The sequence below is a fragment of the Aristolochia californica genome, unplaced genomic scaffold (assembly GCF_029961685.1).
Source record: "Aristolochia californica isolate CCGP_79_NKW_82.1479 unplaced genomic scaffold, dmAriCali1.0.hap1 SCAF_6, whole genome shotgun sequence".
In the NCBI taxonomy this organism is placed as follows: domain Eukaryota; kingdom Viridiplantae; phylum Streptophyta; class Magnoliopsida; order Piperales; family Aristolochiaceae; genus Aristolochia; species Aristolochia californica.
In genome coordinates this window covers 3,819,982-3,837,495 of record NW_027182257.1, presented here as the reverse complement: position 1 = coordinate 3,837,495, position 17,514 = coordinate 3,819,982, and the positions used below count along the sequence as shown (strand labels likewise).

The 17,514-nt window shown below is 37.4% G+C and overlaps 2 protein-coding genes across 9 annotated transcripts; both read left to right on the top strand.

Moving 5' to 3' along the window:
• The first annotated feature begins 1,585 nt into the window (after positions 1-1,585).
• LOC137934661 (protein ARABIDILLO 1-like) lies at positions 1,586-12,558 on the top strand. 5 transcript variants are annotated; one of them, XR_011109195.1, is made up of 13 exons: positions 1,586-3,438; positions 3,514-3,672; positions 3,755-3,835; positions 3,923-4,054; positions 4,171-4,298; positions 4,438-4,525; positions 4,811-4,905; positions 8,882-8,945; positions 10,239-10,414; positions 10,857-11,090; positions 11,199-11,283; positions 11,492-11,737; positions 12,134-12,558. XR_011109195.1 is itself a non-coding variant. In XM_068779116.1 (12 exons), exons 1-12 carry the CDS (start codon positions 2,083-2,085, stop codon positions 11,666-11,668), a joined length of 2,763 nt encoding a protein of 920 aa, XP_068635217.1. In that variant the 5' UTR covers positions 1,586-2,082; the 3' UTR covers positions 11,669-12,079. The 5 variants fall into 5 exon arrangements, 2 of the variants coding, with proteins under 2 accessions (XP_068635217.1, XP_068635216.1); XR_011109197.1 differs by having other exon boundaries at positions 11,492-11,760; XR_011109196.1 differs by having other exon boundaries at positions 11,492-11,805.
• Positions 12,559-13,033: 475 nt separating this feature from the next.
• Positions 13,034-17,231, top strand: LOC137934662 (lipid droplet phospholipase 1-like). 4 transcript variants are annotated; one of them, XR_011109198.1, is made up of 11 exons: positions 13,034-13,493; positions 14,116-14,183; positions 14,692-14,762; positions 14,900-15,157; positions 15,314-15,477; positions 15,577-15,632; positions 15,716-15,768; positions 15,857-15,977; positions 16,364-16,461; positions 16,616-16,928; positions 17,131-17,231. XR_011109198.1 is itself a non-coding variant. In XM_068779119.1 (11 exons), the coding sequence occupies exons 1-10, from the start codon at positions 13,360-13,362 to the stop codon at positions 16,685-16,687; spliced, it is 1,095 nt and encodes a 364-aa protein (XP_068635220.1). In that variant the 5' UTR covers positions 13,034-13,359; the 3' UTR covers positions 16,824-17,101. The 4 variants fall into 4 exon arrangements, 3 of the variants coding, with proteins under 3 accessions (XP_068635220.1, XP_068635218.1, XP_068635219.1); XM_068779119.1 differs by lacking the exon at positions 17,131-17,231 and having other exon boundaries at positions 16,616-16,687; positions 16,824-17,101; XM_068779117.1 differs by lacking the exon at positions 17,131-17,231 and having other exon boundaries at positions 16,616-16,687; positions 16,778-17,101.
• The last annotated feature ends 283 nt before the right edge of the window (positions 17,232-17,514 follow it).

Genomic DNA, 17,514 nt, shown 5'->3' with positions numbered 1-17,514 from the left:
GTGTTACCATAAAAAAAGAAGGAAAAAGATGTAGAAATATATTCTCTAGTATTATCATAACAAAATAACCATATTGAGTACATACCATAGCATAGAAGGATTGAAAGATGGACAGTAATTCCTATCGGTTTTGCATTAAATAAAGACAGGTGACCCATCCAAAATAAGTGCCAAAATATTGTAAAGGGACAAAGTAAAAATAACCCAAAATAAGACAAAAGTAAAAATAATTGAGTTAAAATTAGAAAATAAAATACTAAATCTATTTAAGGGAAAAGAAAGTACAAGTAGAGTGATCGATAGTAATAAATAATTGTAAAGGAACAAGAAACTAAAAAGAACTACAAAAGAATCATGATAAAATCACTAAATATTAAGTGAAATAATTAATTAAACAATGTATATAATTACAATAAAATAAATTTGAATATAAATTAATAAAAATAATTTTAAAATTAAAATAAATAAACATAAAATAGAAAAAACTAAAATTAAATAAATAATTTAAATTTTAAAATAAATAAGTAAAACTGGAAATAACATAGATAACATATATAAATAAAAGGGACAAAAAATTAAAAATTAAGCATTTAACACAGTTTGAAATAAAAAAGATAATAAAAAGGAAAGAAAGAGCAAAAGAAAGGTAGACATAAACAACTAAAATAAAAAATAAGTGAAAATTTTAAATGTGAAAATAAGTAAAATAAAAGATTTAAAAATATTTTAGAAGTAAACTTTTAATAAAAATAATAATTTAAAATTAATTTATTTTTTTATATTTTAAAAATGAAAATATTGATAAAAATAATTTTAAATTAAGAGAAGTAAACTAAAATTCTAAAATATAAATAAAGTATTGTTAGAAATTAATTAAAAGATAAAAATAGAAAAAAGTACTTAAATGAAAACGGAAAATAAATAGGGACACAATTAACATACATAAGTAAAATGGACAAATAAATTAAGCAATTAAAACGGTTTGAAATAATTAAGTTAAAAAAAGACAAAAAAGGAAAGAAATAGAAAAAGTGAGGCAAAAGTAAATAAAATAAAAGTGAAAATAAGTAAATACAAGATTTTACATTGTTCTTGGAATAAAATTTTAAAATAAATAATAAATTAAATTAAAGTGAAAATTATTGATTAAAATTTAAAATTAGGAGAACTAAAATAAAATTATAAAATTTAAATTAAATAATTAGACTGAAAATAAATAAAATAGAAAATCAAATAAAACAGTGATTATTTTAAAAATGTAACATGGAAAATAAAAAATGAAAAATAACTTAAAAAATATATAATTACTGATAAATAAATAAATTAAGAAATTTTACATAACTACAGACAATAAAAAAAGGAATTGAAAGTATTATGGGGTTCTAGGCTTCTGGGCTTGCTCAAAAGAGAATTATTTCAGCCCAAAATAATGGTGTTCTGGGCTTCTGCTAAAGTACTTTCTTTCATTCCCAAAGCAATGAGTTTCTTGGATTAGTGCCTAACATACACAGAGAATCCGAATTCCGAAGTCTAATATGTTACTCTCTGGTAGCTCTCTTTGTTCAGGTGAAGAGAGGCAGGGAGAGGCCGATACATGGTCCAGGGTTTCTCTTCCCTTCCCGTTCTACCCCATTTCCTCCGTTTATCCGTCCCTCTCTCTTCCCTCTTAGTCTCGCGCCTCCTTAGTTTCTTTGAAAATCTTGAAAGCTTTTTTTTCTTCGTTGAATTCCACGTAACAAGGTCTTCTCGACCTCTACATCGAAAGGGTGCTCTTTGTGTTTTCTTCAGCTGAGCGATTGTAAAAACCCAGGTTCCAAAACTAAGAGATTTCTCCACCTGCCTCTTAATCATAGTTCGTAGGGAAAAGAAGGTGCGGAATAGATATAGAACAGATGGAATTGCGTCCATTGATTCCTATAGGATATGTTGCTTATGCTGTAGATTTCGCAGTTTCTGTTCTAATGTGCAATTCGTCGATTTTTAGGTAGTTGGTCTTTGTGCGAATTAGGGTTTTTAATAATTATTTTTATTTCTTTTGAACCCTCGTTCGGGTTTACAAATTCTGTAGCCTCACCCCCCAAGATGAGTAGGAGGGTTCGAAGAAAAGCCATTCAAACCAAAGAAAAAGAGAAAGCACCTTCCCGAAAGCATTCTGATTTTTACCCTGAAATCTTCCATTTGGAGTCCAGAGACGAAGAAGTTGATTGGGCGAGCCTCCCTGATGACACGGTGGTTCAGCTCTTTTCGTACCTCAATTACAGGGACAGGGCAAGTCTTGCCTCCACATGTCGAACTTGGCGCTTTCTTGGCTCTTCCCCTTGTCTGTGGACCTCTTTAGATCTCCGTGCCCACAAGTGCAATGCGGGGACTGCCTCATCTCTTGCCTCTCGCTGTGCAAATCTTCAGAAGCTCCGTTTTCGTGGCTCAGAGTCTGCAAACTCTATAATTCATCTTCAGGCTAGAAATCTTCGTAAAATAAGTGGAGATTATTGTAGGGATATTACAGATGCAACTTTGTCTGTAATTGCAGCACGGCATGAAGCCCTTGAAAGCCTTCAAATTGGACCCGATTTCTGTGAGCGGATCAGTAGTGATGCCGTAAAAGCTATTGCTCTCTGTTGCTCAAGACTGAATAGGCTTCGTTTATCTGGACTCCGTGAGGTGGATGGGGATGCGATTAATGCATTGGCCAAGCATTGCAAGAACTTGATTGAAATCGCTTTTATGGATTGTGTAAATGTGGATGAGGTGGCTCTAGGCTCTGTAGCTTCTGTCAAGTTCTTATCAGTTGCCGGCACCAGAAACATGAAATGGACTATAGTCTCCCCTCTTTGGAGCAAACTTCCCAATTTGCTGGGTTTAGACGTGTCAAGGACTGACATTAGTCCAGCTGCGGTTTCTAGACTCTTATCTTCTTCCAAAAGCTTGAAGGTCATGTGTGCTCTGAGCTGTCCGGTCCTTGAAGAAGAAAGTAGCCACACAGGGTTTAATGTTAAGGGAAAGTTGTTTCTTGCTCTCTTCTCAGATATCTTTAAAGGAATAGCCTCCTTACTTCCCCAAATTACAATGAAAGAAAAGAATATTTTTTCAGAATGGAGGATTTTGAAGAATGTGGATAGGACTATCAATGAGATGATGAACTGGCTTGAGTGGGTTTTATCTCATTCACTTCTGCGAATTGCAGAGAGTAATCCACCAGGTTTAGATAGTTTTTGGCTGAGGCAAGGTTCAGCTCTGTTACTTAGTTTAATGCAGAGCTTACAAGAGGATGTTCAAGAAAGGGCAGCTACGGGGCTTGCAACTTTTGTGGTAATAGATGATGAAAATGCCACTGTGGATTGTGGACGAGCAGAGGCCGTCATGAGGGATGGAGGGATAAATCTACTTTTGGACCTCGCAAGGTCTTGTCGAGAGGGAGTCCAGTCTGAAGCTGCAAAGGTGAACAACGAATAGTTCAATCAGTGAATAGAGGGACGAGCTTTAGAGTTAACTTGGACAGTTTTATGTGTGCAGGCTATAGCGAACTTGTCAGTTAATGCCAAAGTCGCGAAAGCTGTGGCTGATGAAGGTGGTATTAGTATTCTTGCTGATCTGGCAAGGTCAATGAACAGATTGGTTGCAGAAGAGGCAGCTGGAGGGCTTTGGAATCTCTCTGTGGGAGAGGAGCACAAGGTTTTGTAATTGTTTTGCTATTAATTAGTCACTACTTCTTTTGAATGCAAAACTCGTCATAATTTTTCTGCTCCCTTTTCAGGGGGCTATTGCAGAGGCAGGGGGAGTAAAAGCTCTGGTGGATCTTATTTTCAAGTGGCCATCTGGGGGTGATGGAGTTCTTGTACGGATGTTACCATTATTCAGTATTGTTTTTAAAGGTCTTTTCAAGAAACACATGTACTCACTAGTTTGGACTTGGGCACCTCAGGAACGTGCTGCTGGAGCTCTTGCCAATTTGGCTGCTGATGACAAATGTAGCATGGAGGTTGCACTTGCAGGTGGTGTCCATGCTTTGGTGATGCTTGCTCGGTCGTGCAAGTTTGAGGGTGTGCAGGAGCAGGTCTGCTTTGAACTTCGTTTTTTCTTGAAACTACTCATACAAACATAATTTCATTTATTTCCTCCTCATATTAGACACAATTTACCTATCATGTGTTTTATTTGTCCTATATCTAGGCTGCCCGTGCCTTAGCCAATTTAGCTGCTCATGGAGATAGTAACAGTAACAATGCTGCTGTTGGCCAAGAAGCTGGTGCTCTTGAAGCATTAGTACAACTTACTTGCTCTCATCATGAAGGTGTTAGGTAATCCTCATTGTCGTTGATCTTCTTGAGAATCTCCTTCCCCAGCGTGATAGAGAAAAATGATGAGACTGATATTTAAATAGCTATTAGAAATTTCTAACTCCGTTTATTTGCTATCTTACTGCAACTCATTGTTCAGACAGGAAGCTGCTGGTGCTCTGTGGAACTTATCATTTGATGACAGAAATAGGGAAGCAATTGCTGCTGCAGGTGGAGTTGAGGCACTGGTATGCCTTCTTTCTCTCCAACAGGCTGGTTATTTCGGACAAAATAAATCATAAAACCATAAGGCTTTTAGTCTTCAAAAATGCATATGGCACGCAATTCCAACTTCTGGACATAGGTCACACTCTCCCATGCCAGCTACCTTTTTTTTTCAATTTTAGATTTTTGGATTACTTATTTCTGAATTTTTCAAGCAAAAGAAAATGATAAAAATACCCAGAATTAGGAAAAGAAGAAAAGAAGAATCTGACAAGCAGCTGAAGCTCATCATTGATCTGATAATTTAGGTTGCTCTTGCTCAAACTTGCACAAATGCCTCTCAAGGTCTTCAGGAAAGGGCTGCAGGTGCTTTGTGGGGACTGTCAGTCTCAGAAGCCAACAGGTTCGTCTGATGCTCTGCATTGCTTTCTTAGTAACTTGGTTCTAGTGTTTGACTAATTTTCTGAACTCAGGTTTCCTTGTAGTTTTTGGAGTTTATCCTGTAACTTAAATAGACCAACTTTTTCTCTTGGATGGATTACCTGATTTCAAGAGTTAAAATGTTGATTCCAACATTTAGTTGTTAATTGAGTTATACTCCTGAAAATACCTAGATTTAACTTCCTCATTTTTTCTTTTAATTATTTTATACTTTCTCTAAGCATCCGTTCGAGTGGAAGTTCAATTCCTGAAACTGATGTTTGCTATTCAATTCTTGGCTAGTAGAAGTTCATTTAACTAAAGTTGCATCCTTCATACTATGAAAAAACGGCAAACAACATATACCTTTTTTACTTCTTTCTGCTTGAACAATTAAACTCTTACCCTAGAATAGGATGGAAGTGAAAGTGGCTGTAACTTTTTGCAGAAGAGGGGTGTGTTTTTGTGTGTGTGAGGCATCTTATGATCTAAGTGAAATGACAAAAAAGGAAGGAAGACAAATTTCATGGCAGTTTGAGATTTTGTTTCCTTTTCTTCTTTGTAACTCCTTTTTTATCTGTTCTTCTCTCTTTCTTTTTTAATTTTATTTTCAACCTCACTCTTCCCATGTTTCCTGTCATTTTTTATTTTTTTCAAACCAAATGGAGCCTAAGGGATGCATAAGGTCAACAAGAGCAGGTCCTTGAGAAAGTTAATTAATCAATATTGTTACATACTGATCCTGACTATAATTGATTTTTGGATCAATACATTTTAATAATCCATGTGCTCTAATTTCATAGAGAAATTTTTGGGAAATTTAGTCTTATGAACTAGATTGAAAGTATGTGTACATCTTGTTGATAAACTTAGGAGGGACTGGAGGACTATGATATCCTTTGTTATTCTCCTTTAGACTCCACAATCGCTCAATGGCTTAAGCTCATCTTTAATGGTAGTTTTGGAGTTTGTCTGGTTCGGTTACAGGTACTTACATATTGGACCAGAATATTACCAGCAAAGCCTATTTGAACTTTTGTTATTAGAGCATCTGTCTACCAGATTTGTCCCTCTCTCTCTTCGGCCTCTATACAATTCTCTGGATCCAAGAGGGGGCTGATCTCTTATCAAATGGATGTGAACACACTGGTTCTCCTGTCTTCAAATGATATTGTCTCGAAAGGAGGTTCAATTCCATGTTATCACAGCAGCTATAAGCTATATATTGTTATCTTGCTTGTTGGGTTTCAACTTTGCCATTGAAAATTGGCTTCTCTTCTCAAGGCTTGAATTTCAACTTTCACTGATTTGGGTGTGGTAAATCTGCTGAGAGGTCTGTTACTGGTTCAACTATCAAATCCACAAGCCACCTTTGTTCCACTCCCTATGTTTCACTGATTTTGGTGCGCTAAGTTTGCTAAGAGGTCTGTTACTGTTTCAACTATCAAATCCATGAGCCACCTTTGTCCCACTCCCTCTGTCTAATTGTGTAAGTTTTTCATGGGATTGTGAGATCCTAGGTTTTTCTCAACTGAGGTTCATTTTGTTTCAAAGAGTCAGTTCAACTGTTGGCTCTTCCTTTTTGTCTGTCCTTTGGCTATTTGTGAGGTTCTTCTCTCCCTTGATGATTTTAATTCCTATCAACATGATAAGGTGAGCTACAACTGACCATTCCAGTTTGTGGATCATGAGATTGGTTAGTCTCCTTTCCTTTCTAGCTGGATGTGTATATTGTAGCCCTTGTTACACAATATGCATTTCAGTGCAAGCATGATATGTTTAATGAGCATGATGGGACATAGCCCTCTTCATAAGCAATTTTACAAGTAAATATTTGCAAATATATAATCAGTGTTTCTATATATAAGCAAGTTATATGTGTGGTTTCTATATAAATGAAGGCATCCACAAATGTCAAACAAATGTCAAGTACAAATGATAGGAGCAATCTGAAAAAACTTAAATGAATCTAATGTCAAATCTTAAGCTATTGTATGAATTTTTAAGACTTCGATACAACTTATCATCTGGGTGGTGAGAGTACTTTGTTTTCCCCTCATTGACATGTTTGTCAAAAAAGAACAAGAAAAAGGTTGATTTGCTCTCTATCTTTTTTTCTTATTAGAAAAAATATAATTGCATTAAGAGAAAATAAGAGATTACAAGATAATATCAATAAGGAATATGCCAAATTACAAAACCACAAACTAAGTGGTTAGTAGAAACATTGATCACTAAAATAGGCCACAAGAACAGGAGAAGTCTTTCTAGAAGAAAAAGAAAAAAACAAGAGAGAGGAGAGAAGAAGAAGAAATCGGCTAGGATCAGATGGAGACCAACACTCTCAACAAGCCTAGAAAGTGAAACTCCCTTCTGAGCGAGACATCAAAGTCATTGGCACTTCTCGTAGTATGTACTGCAAATGTAGCCCCTCTCATAAATCAAGAGGTTCATCGTGGAATCTTCTAAACAGCCAAGGAGGTTGATGTCTTGTAGAAAACCACCTCACCATGACAACAGAATCACCTTCAATGACAAGAGGCAAGGTAAACTGCTGCTGTTATATCCACAAGCCACATAGCAAGGCCCAAAGTTCAGCCTTCTTAGAACCCTACTCCCCAAACAGCACAAAATCCACCATAATAATTTGGCCCAAGGAGTGACGAAAGATATCTCCATCCTTTGTGGGGCTCAAATTCCCTTGAAAACTGCCATCAAAATTAAGCTTCAACCACCCTATATGTGGGGCTTGCCAAGGACAGACTCGAGCAACTCTAGGTTCAACAAAAGGCTGCTACCATATTCCAATTAGACCTAAGAACAAAACTCTTGAAATGCTGAAGCAGAGTTAATCGGCTTACTCAGAACTGGATATAGTGAATCATGTGCTCGATTTCTCTACCAATAGAATTGACTTTTTGTTAAGCACCTAGCCAATACTACCCAAAAGACCGGTCTGTTAGGAGCGGAAGACATAGGTACTTAACCCAGGACCATAACATCACACCCATGCTCGCAAGAGCTAACGTCCACGGCGGCCCACTTGCGACGGCCTACTCTAGTGATGGCCCATGGTGCGGTAACACACTCAGGTCGCCCCTTCCGCATATAGCGGTGGCCCATTGGTGCTGGAAGCACACTCTGGTCGCCCCCTCCGCAGTCGCCCCCTTCGGGATTCGAACTCACGACGTAGCACTAGCTCTGATACCAAATGTTAAGCACCTAGCCAATACTACCCAAAAGACCGGCCTATTAGGAGCGGAAGACATAGGTACTTAAGCCAGGACCATAACACTGTTGTTCTCAAAAGTGTTTGCATTCTCTTTTACCTAAAGCCCACACAACTGCATAAAAAGCAGTCAACCATGGTTCTTTAGCTGTCTTAGCTAGAGGTCTAGCTGAGACTTGCATTAATAATTCTGGAAGAGAGTTAGGAATGCAAAAAGGGCAACTAAACTTTTAGTAGCATGGCAATCAATACAGCAAAGGCGAAGGGGCAATGCAAAAACAAATAATCAATGGACTCATCAGCCAACAAACAAAACTTACAACTGACATCCTGAACTGGCTGCCCTTGATGCCACAATTGATCAATAGTTAGTAGTTTGCCTTTGGAAACACACTTCATGAAGTACTTAATTTTAGGAGGTGCAAGACATATCCAAACCGAAATGGATGAAGGATTACTTTGAACTCCAGAACAAAAAAATTATCATGAAAAGACACTGTCACCCCTTTCCCTTTTTTCCATGATTTCTTTTCTGAATATTTGAAACTCTCTCTCTCTCTCTCTCTCTCTCTCTCTCTCCCTCTCTCTCCCTCTCTCACTTTACAGTAAATAAGCATTACTTTTTGTATCTGACCTGTGATTTAAGAACCATCTTCTCAACTTCAGCAGCAATGGTCTGTTTTTGTATTCTGCCACCATTCAACAGTTAATACACTTTTTTTACTTTCAGCATTGCCATTGGACGAGAAGGGGGTGTGGGGCCACTTATTGCATTGGCACGATCAGAATCTGAGGTATGTTATAATTAGATTTTTTTATAGTTGTTTTGGTTCACTTTCTGTGCAATTTATTTTTGATTTATTGTTAACTTGGTAATAATATCCAGATTGTGAGCTCCTTATTAACAGATCGGTTATTGGGAGCTCCTTATTGCATAAGAAGGCTTCTTTGTTTCTTTTGAAATTTATGTTTTATTTTTTTAGTAACGAGAATTTATTGAGGAAAGGAATGAGGATTACAACAGATTACTGAAGAATACAAAAGAACTGGCCAGTTAACAGGCCAGAAACAAAGACAAACAACAAACTGTATTGGCCAGAAATAAAAACAAAACGTTAATCAACCTGTGCTGATAGGATAAGTATTGCTCTCTACAAGTTCCAGGAGAGGAACACCCATCCTAGCCAAGTAATCAGCCACCCTGCTCGCGCTTCTTACATCATGTGACCAAACTAGCTGAAGAACATCACGTAGGTCTAGAATTTCATCACATTGGCCAGAATCTCCATGGAGAGTTTCAGTTTGAACTGTTTGTTTTGTCTTCTTAAGTGATCTTCATATTCTTCTCTTTGGGCATGTTACTCTAGTTAGCTACTTCTGTTTTCCCTTGAAGGATGACACTGATTCTAGAATAAACAATGTTATGAAAGTATAAAGTATAAATTTTTTTGTTAATTGTAGGAATTCAAATAATATATGGTCTGCCAAAATCCATCAGCAGCCTATGAATCAGTAATTTACTGTCTTTGAAAAGTACTTTCACCATTTACATATATCTAAACAATTCTTGAAAATTTTTATATAATCTTCTCCGGTAGCATGTGGCAGCTTTACTTCCGAAAGTGCCTATAATTGCTAGCCCATTTTGAAACCCTAACAAAATTTGAGGTCACCAGGAGGCAGCAAATTTTCAATAGCAACCATATCTTGGATTCAAGGTACCTTTCAATGGATCATAGGTTTTTCTTCAACAACCCATTATGTCACCTCCAGTGCTTGGACTGGCTTCTTCAAAGCTGTGTTGAAGTTCAGCTTGTTAACAGCATTGTGCAATATTTAGGAAAAAATCATTTTATGTCATGCAATTGGGATCAATTTATGGCTTCCTATACTTTTACGTGGTGTGTTTTTTTGTCAACTAAGAATGAATGGTTTTAAGAACTAGATTTATATAAATTTTTGAAAATTTCTTATTTGGAGCATTAAGCATGTAAATTGTCTGGATGCTCATGCCATGGTCTGGTAGTTTTTTCCAGATTTGTTTTGATTGCTGGACATGTTTAACTTTATATTTTGGTCCTTCATAGGATGTCCATGAGACTGCTGCAGGTGCACTTTGGAATCTTGCTTTCAATCCAGGCAACGCCCTTCGTATAGTTGAAGAAGGAGGAGTTCCTGCACTTGTACACCTATGTTCTACTTCTGGATCAAAAATGGCTCGTTTCATGGCTGCATTGGCTCTAGCATACATGTTTGACGGGAGGTATTATTATTTTCTTCAGTTTTAACTCAAATTTCATTTGCCCATTATTGATGATCTCAAGATGCTCAAACTTTCATGGAGTATACCATTCTGTGTTCCATCTTCAGTTTATTTTACTTGAGCTAAAAAAAATGCTTCTTGAAATCCTTTCTTAATGTGGTCTATATATTTTTTATTTCCAATTTTTTTATTTAAGATGAACCCTTTGCTTGTGATATAAACATTTTTTTTTTGTTGAACGGTAGTGTGTTTTGAAGTGATATTAACAGTTCTTTTCACTTTTATTCTGCCAAAAAATATGGTAGTGTATTTTGAATGGTGATATAAACTGTTTGAGCTATGTCGTTGTTCCTCTTACTTTTAAGCAGGGTCTTGAATTATAATGCTTCAGTTAGGAGGACCTATTTGTGAGTGCATAATTGTATACATTCAAGTCTCACAGTTGCTTTTACAGAATGGATGAAGTAGCTCTGATAGGGTCCTCATCAGAAGGAACTTCAAAGACTGTAACATTAGATGGTGCTAGGAGGATGGCACTGAAACATATCGAAGAGTTTGTGTTGACCTTTTCAGATCCACAGAGCTTCTCTGTTGCTGCTGCATCTTCTGCTCCCGCAGCACTGGCACAAGTAGCAGAATCAGCTCGTATACAAGAGGCTGGACATCTGAGATGCAGGTTGCCAGCTGGTTTATATTCTGCATTCGTAAACTAATGAGCCTGATTCTTTTATTGTTTTTTCTGCTTCATATGGTGCTCTAACTCATTAATATCAATGTTATGCAGTGGAGCTGAAATTGGTAGATTTGTTTCTATGATTCGAAATCCTTCTCCTATTCTTAGGGCTTGTGCTGCTTTTGCTCTCCTTCAGGTAAATGCTTGTCGATGCACCACCTTCTTTGGATATTTCATTTGAACTTTATATTTTGTGAAAAGTTGCATCCATACCAGTAATGTGAATACCTCTTTGATATCTGGTTTAAATGTATATCCAAATGTTTGATGCTGTGTAACATTAAAAAGAAGAGGTTAACAGATGACCAAATCAACGCGATTCTTATTGTCTGGTGAAATTGCAGTTCACTATCCCAGGAGGGAGACATGCGATACACCATGCAGGACTGCTGCAGAAGGCAGGTGCTGGGCGAATCCTCCGCGCTGCCGCAGCAGCTGCTACAGCACCGATTGAGGCTAAAATCTTTGCTAGGATAGTTCTACGAAACCTTGAGCACCACCAAGTTGAAGCTGCCTTATAATAACTCTTGTGTTCACTAGATGGATGTCACTCAAAAGTCAATCGTCGTGGCAGCCATCCTGAAATCACTGTATGATATATCTTCATCTCCAAGTAATCAACAAGTCTGAATTCTATAATGGCTTGTATACTCTGTAGGTATTTTTCCATCGAAGCAGGATTCGTTGATTCTCTGCTTGTCAAGAAAAGATTTAGGCTAAGGTGGTTTGGTTCGTTAGTGGTGTTAAAATATGGATGCTATTTTTATAGTTTTTTTTTTTTCCTTTTTGGTGTCCAGTAATGCAATACGAGGTACTGGGTATTGAAGAAAAGGACCAGTATCTAGCAGTTTTGCATTTCTTTGTATTCATTATTACAATTCTGTGTGTTAGTTCTGACTTATTGTTAGCTATTTGAGATTTTGGTTTGTATATATGATGGGTCTTTTCTTCCTAATTTATTATTTGCCGGGGAAATTTTTTGACAGGAAAGAAAGGCAGTAATTATAGTTTTCATCCTTCTGGTCTGTGCATGCAACATCCCTATATATGCAGCAATGACCTATCGACATTTACCCTACCAGTTCCAGTTTATTGTTTCCATCAGGGCTGTTGCTTTTTTCTTCATTTCCAACCGAAAGCAACCTGCGGATAGGGCATTATCCTCATCAATTCTACAGTCACACAGAATCGGATATCCAATTTTACATGCAGTAGATGATCGAGAAAGCAGTATAAAGATTTTAGGTTTTTTGGCTGTATTCCTTTTATTCCTTTCTGTTTCCACATTCAACTATTTGTATGGTTTGAGGATGGAGAAGAAGTCCTGATTTCTGCTTTACATTCAGAAATAATTGTCAGTTGAACACTCTTCGTATATTTGCTTCACACATATTGTCTTTACGATAATTAAGTTCTGTTACAATTCATTTGATATCCATGTTTGATTAAGCTGACTATACAAATTGAAAATTTGTGTTTACAGTTACTAAAATATCCAGGATTTGTTTATTTTTAGTGTAACGTGCATTGGAGTTCTAACAGAACCGTGCACATAAAGAAGAAAATTAACTAGACGTGTGTAAATTCTTCGAAAACTAACCTCCTGCCATTGACGTGCACGCGTTGTTGTTTGGGTGCCTCGGCTTCCAAGAAATTATTTTGTATCAGGTGTTTGAAGAAAATCCTCTTCGAGTAATTCCATTTCTGATTTGAAGCCACGGGATGAATTCTTGAATCCCGACGGCTGCCCTGACAGAAATCGGCTTCTGTTGGAACAGCTCAAAGAAGCATGTCGTTCTCCAATGGCGTAGATAAAGTAGCATAAATCTGTCTACTCAAAAATCAAAGATATGTCGAGACGATGACGTAACTGAAGGAGAAATCAATCCCAAGTAGCATGTTTTTACTTCCAAGCTAAATCAATCTACGATGGGATACCTGGCGGTTCCGCCAAGAATTCGGGATGCCTCTCTAATGCGCCCATCTTCGCCGTATCTAGACGGATCCAACCGTCCAGGTGGCGTTATCATCTGATATGATTTCTTCGCGGGAAGCACCAAGCGACTACCGACTACCCAACACCGCCCGTCCGTAACTGAGCCTCTCTGCTTTTTCTTTTCCCTCACGGACTCTGCAAATAGACAAATAATTGATCCCATTCTCTCGAGTTCTCCATTTGTTTTTCTTCTCGGAATTGTAATGAGGAGCTGAGATGATGGACTTGAACGCGCGAGAACACGTTGGAGTTCGGACGGAGTCCGTTGATGGCGGACGAGATGTTTGGAGCTCCGATTCTTCAGCTTCTGCTGATCATCTGGTCGTTATGGTTCATGGAATTCTTGGAAAGTAAGTTGCCCTGTCTCAAGCGTGTTTCTATTTCTGATGCAATTCGCCTTTGTCATTATTATTATTGTTTATTTGAGCATTTGAGGACAATGGATGAAACCAAAATCGAAATTCTTCTTTTATGTTTGGTGGTTTTCATGTTCGTGAGAATGTAGGGAGGTCTCGATTTTTGTTTTGATGTGAGATGAGAGGCTTTGGTTTGGCTCTGTTGTGAAACATTGTAGCTAGAGAAATAATTTCAACTCTCACGTCGTGTTTCGTGGTACAGACTTGAGTTACTCTGCGGTTGGTGGAAGTTCTGAGATGAGAAAAGCTGCTTCTATTTTTTATTTTTTCTCTTAAGAAGAACTAGAGTGAAAAGAACATGATAACGTAAAGCATTATTAACTATCAGAACAGTTATTCCAGTTTTATTTCCTATATTCAAGCTATATGGATTGATGCTTGTGGGAGTTTGGTTTCTCCCCAATCTTGTCTGGCCTTCTTCATGGCTTCATGATGGTTAATGTTTTCCTTCGTACGTTTTGTTACTTTATGGTGAAACTTGTGCTCTACTGTTTTCATTTCTTTTCTTATGTTTTCTGAAAAAAACTGAACCGTAGACACGTTTTTTCTTTCGCAGCACGACTGATTGGAGTTTTGCTGCTGACAAGTTTGTCAGAACATTCCCTGATAAAGTTATTGTTCATTGTAAGTGATAGTTTTCTGCATAGTTTCAGGGTTGTATATTTATTTGCTGTTGAACTATCCTTCTATTTTATTTGATTATTTTGTCGATTACTGTTGTTCAAATGATGTTTCTTTAATACTTTTTTATTTTCATATTCAGTATTTTTTACTTGCACAGATTAACTATATTCTTTTAACTCTTCCTTTCCTGAAAAATATTACATCTGTAGCTATCAACAAAAACAACTGTGAACTACTCTGTCAGTTATGTTGCACTAAGAAATAAAATTGAACTTCAAGGTCTAGATATCCTCTCCATAGTTGAAAGAGGGACTAGTGGAAGTGGTGAAACATGGATTGGCCTTTCTTGTAGGGAGTTGCTGTTCTGGACTATTGTTTGTGGGGAAAAATCTTGCACTAACTGAGGGGTGGTGGAAATTGCAATATCCAAGGCATTGACAATTCATCCCCTAGTATGATGACATCTTAAGATTCGTAACTCCTGCATGTACTCATTAAACTTTTGCAGGTAGTGAAAGCAATATACTGAAATTGACATTGGATGGTGTTGATGTGATGGGAGAACGGTTAGCTGAGGAAGTGAGTTTGGCATTTTTGTTGTGGGTTATTCCGTTACAGACCTCTCTCTCTTTTTTCTATCTTTGAGAATTTGTGCATTTTTATTTTTCCTGAAACATGGAAAAGAAGCTCTGTATCTGACAGGCTATAACTTCTAGGTTGTTGATGTCATTACGCGTAAGCCTCAACTTCGTAAGATTTCCTTTATTGCCCATTCTGTTGGAGGGTTAGTAGCAAGATATGCCATTGGGAGATTGTATAGACCTTCTGGAGGACATGAATCAGGGGATGCATCAGATGTCACAGCATCAGATGGCAGACTTGAGAAGGACCGTAAAGGTACAATATCTGGTCTGGAGCCAATGAATTTTATTACCGTCGCTACACCACATCTTGGCTCAAGGGGTAACAAACAGGTATTCGTAATTTCTTCAATGTGTACATTTACCATAAAAACTCAAGGATTATACGCTTTTATAAGCATCTTAAACATTTAGTGTCTTGGATTCTGCTGTCATCAGAAATCTGAAATGATATTATTTGGATAATTACTAAAAAATTTCCTTATGTAGGTGCCTTTCCTTTTTGGTGTCACTGTGTTTGAGAGAGCTGCATCCCGTGTGATCCATTGGATATTTAGAAAAACTGGGAAACACCTTTTTCTTACAGACAATGGTGAGGGGAAACCTCCACTGCTGAAACACATGGTGGATGATTCTGATGACCTTCGTTTTATGTAAGTTTGCTTTTTCTGAATTATGTCATCTGTCCTTGGGAGTCTGTTACCAATTTTGGTGCTATCTGTTGACTATGATACTTCGTTACTGTAATGTAGGTCTGCACTTCATGCATTCAAACGTCGAGTCATTTACTCAAATGTTAGCCATGACCGTATCCTCTACATTTTAGTTTGTCTTCTATTTTAAACTCCATGCACCGAATAAACTTGTTTTCAGTAACTAGTTCCAATTAAGATATTGTGGGCTGGAGAACATCGTCCATTAGACGTGATTGCGAACTTCCTAAGGTAACATTTTCAGCTATTCTTTTAACCTTGTAAAATCTTCCCTGGGTGACTGTGTTTATGAGGCATGTCTTTCTCTGGGGTTTTATAGTGGGATGATCCTGTAAGTGACAAATACCCTCATATTGTCTATGAGGAACGAACAAAGGGAGAAGAGACAGAGCAGCAATCTCTTATTTCGACAGGACAGGATGGTTCTGATATTCTAGAAGGTTAGTATGTCTTCTAATTATTGGAAGTCCTCAACAGGTTAATGTTGCATAATGTTTCAATCCTTTATTTGGTGAACCTGGATGCGCTTGACTATTCCCTTGTGACTAAAGTTTGAAAGTGTCGAGGAGCAGCTTTGCAGCAAGGAACTCTTAGAAGAACATTGCGTGTTTCGCTTCTTTCTTGTCTAAAGTTTTGAATACTGACATGAAACTGGGCATTCACAAAAACCATTCAATTTAGACATGATTTCTTAGGGATATTGCTAGAACCATCTACTCAAATCCATTCTTCTCTTTTCTTTGGGTCTTTGATTAGAGTGTGAGCTAGCATCTATGCTGTTACCTTTAGAAGGAAATGAGACATCATTTTTGCCATTTCATTGCAGAAGAGATGATTATAGGCCTTTCCCGTGTGTCATGGATAAAAGTTGACGTTAGTTTCGCCAACAGCAGGCAGAGGTTTCTGGCCCATAGTGTCATTCAGGTATTGTTGTTGAATCTAATATTATATAACCGGAAGGTCACCTAGGACAGGCAGAGATTGTTTTCATGACATAAATCACTTACAGTGTTCTCATTTTCTTGATCTGCCTTGAATTGATATGGTTAATTACCTGGTATGAGCAAATATCTGGCAGGTGAAGGACACTTTCATGCAATCTGAAGGTGCAGATGTGATACAACACATGATAGACCACTTTCTTGCCTAGGTACTAGAGACTAAACATGTTGCTTCACACCCTGTGATTAAGATTATGAATCTCTGTCATTTGACACTCTATTCTGCCAATCTCAAGCAGCAGAGCTGAACTAGTCACTTTTGGCTCTATGATGTCTGATTCGCAGCTTCATTGAATTGTCACCTGCCACCAAGAGGTGACAGTATCAAGAGTGGCCTTATCTGAAGAAAGGAAAGATTCGTTGCTGGTGAAATTTTGCCAATTCTCCGTTGTAATCAGTTTACATGAGCAACTGTTTCTGGATGTTTGAATGTTTCTCAATCATAGCTAATTATTTTGTTTTTTTCCCCTTCATTTATTTCTCATAGTTCTCATATTTTGTTTGCTTGCTGCTTTGCCCATATTACCAGCTTTTCTACTTTTTCATATTATGAAATTTCAAATTCGATGTGGTTCTTGGTTTTGTGCATCAGGGTAACTTAGGATTCAGAATAAGCATGGTGATGATGACTTGCAGAATTGCAAGCAAAGTGTTGTAAGTAGGTTAGAACAGACCAAAAAAGGGACCTTATCTTCCATCTGGAGTGAAAAGAAAGAAATTGAGAAGTTTGTCCATGTTATCTGACTCGAGCCTTCAATTGTGCTGTGTTTGATCTCGTCTTGAATACTTGGATACAGAACCAGTTTTTCTTATCTCTGATCATCACATAGAATTTAGCTGTGTTCATCCTGAAAAGATCCAAGCTGTTGGGTTATTTCAGTGTTTATAAAATTGGGAGTGAGTAAAAAAAATCCTACATGGATTTAGGGCAAAGACAAATTTCTCCAACCTTAACCCTCAAAAACCCAATTCATGG

Excerpts from the sequence above, each read along its gene's own strand:
- LOC137934662 (XM_068779119.1), top strand. The coding sequence starts at position 13,360 with ATGATGGACTTGAACGCGCGAGAACACGTTGGAGTTCGGACGGAGTCC. Across the intron at positions 14,184-14,691 it reads TGATAAAGTTATTGTTCATT|GTAGTGAAAGCAATATACTG; the intron begins GTAAGTGATAGT and ends AAACTTTTGCAG. Across the intron at positions 14,763-14,899 it reads GAGAACGGTTAGCTGAGGAA|GTTGTTGATGTCATTACGCG; the intron begins GTGAGTTTGGCA and ends TATAACTTCTAG.
- LOC137934661 (XM_068779115.1), top strand. The coding sequence starts at position 2,083 with ATGAGTAGGAGGGTTCGAAGAAAAGCCATTCAAACCAAAGAAAAAGAG. Across the intron at positions 4,526-4,810 it reads CAGGTGGAGTTGAGGCACTG|GTTGCTCTTGCTCAAACTTG; the intron begins GTATGCCTTCTT and ends CTGATAATTTAG. Across the intron at positions 4,906-8,881 it reads TCAGTCTCAGAAGCCAACAG|CATTGCCATTGGACGAGAAG; the intron begins GTTCGTCTGATG and ends TTTTACTTTCAG.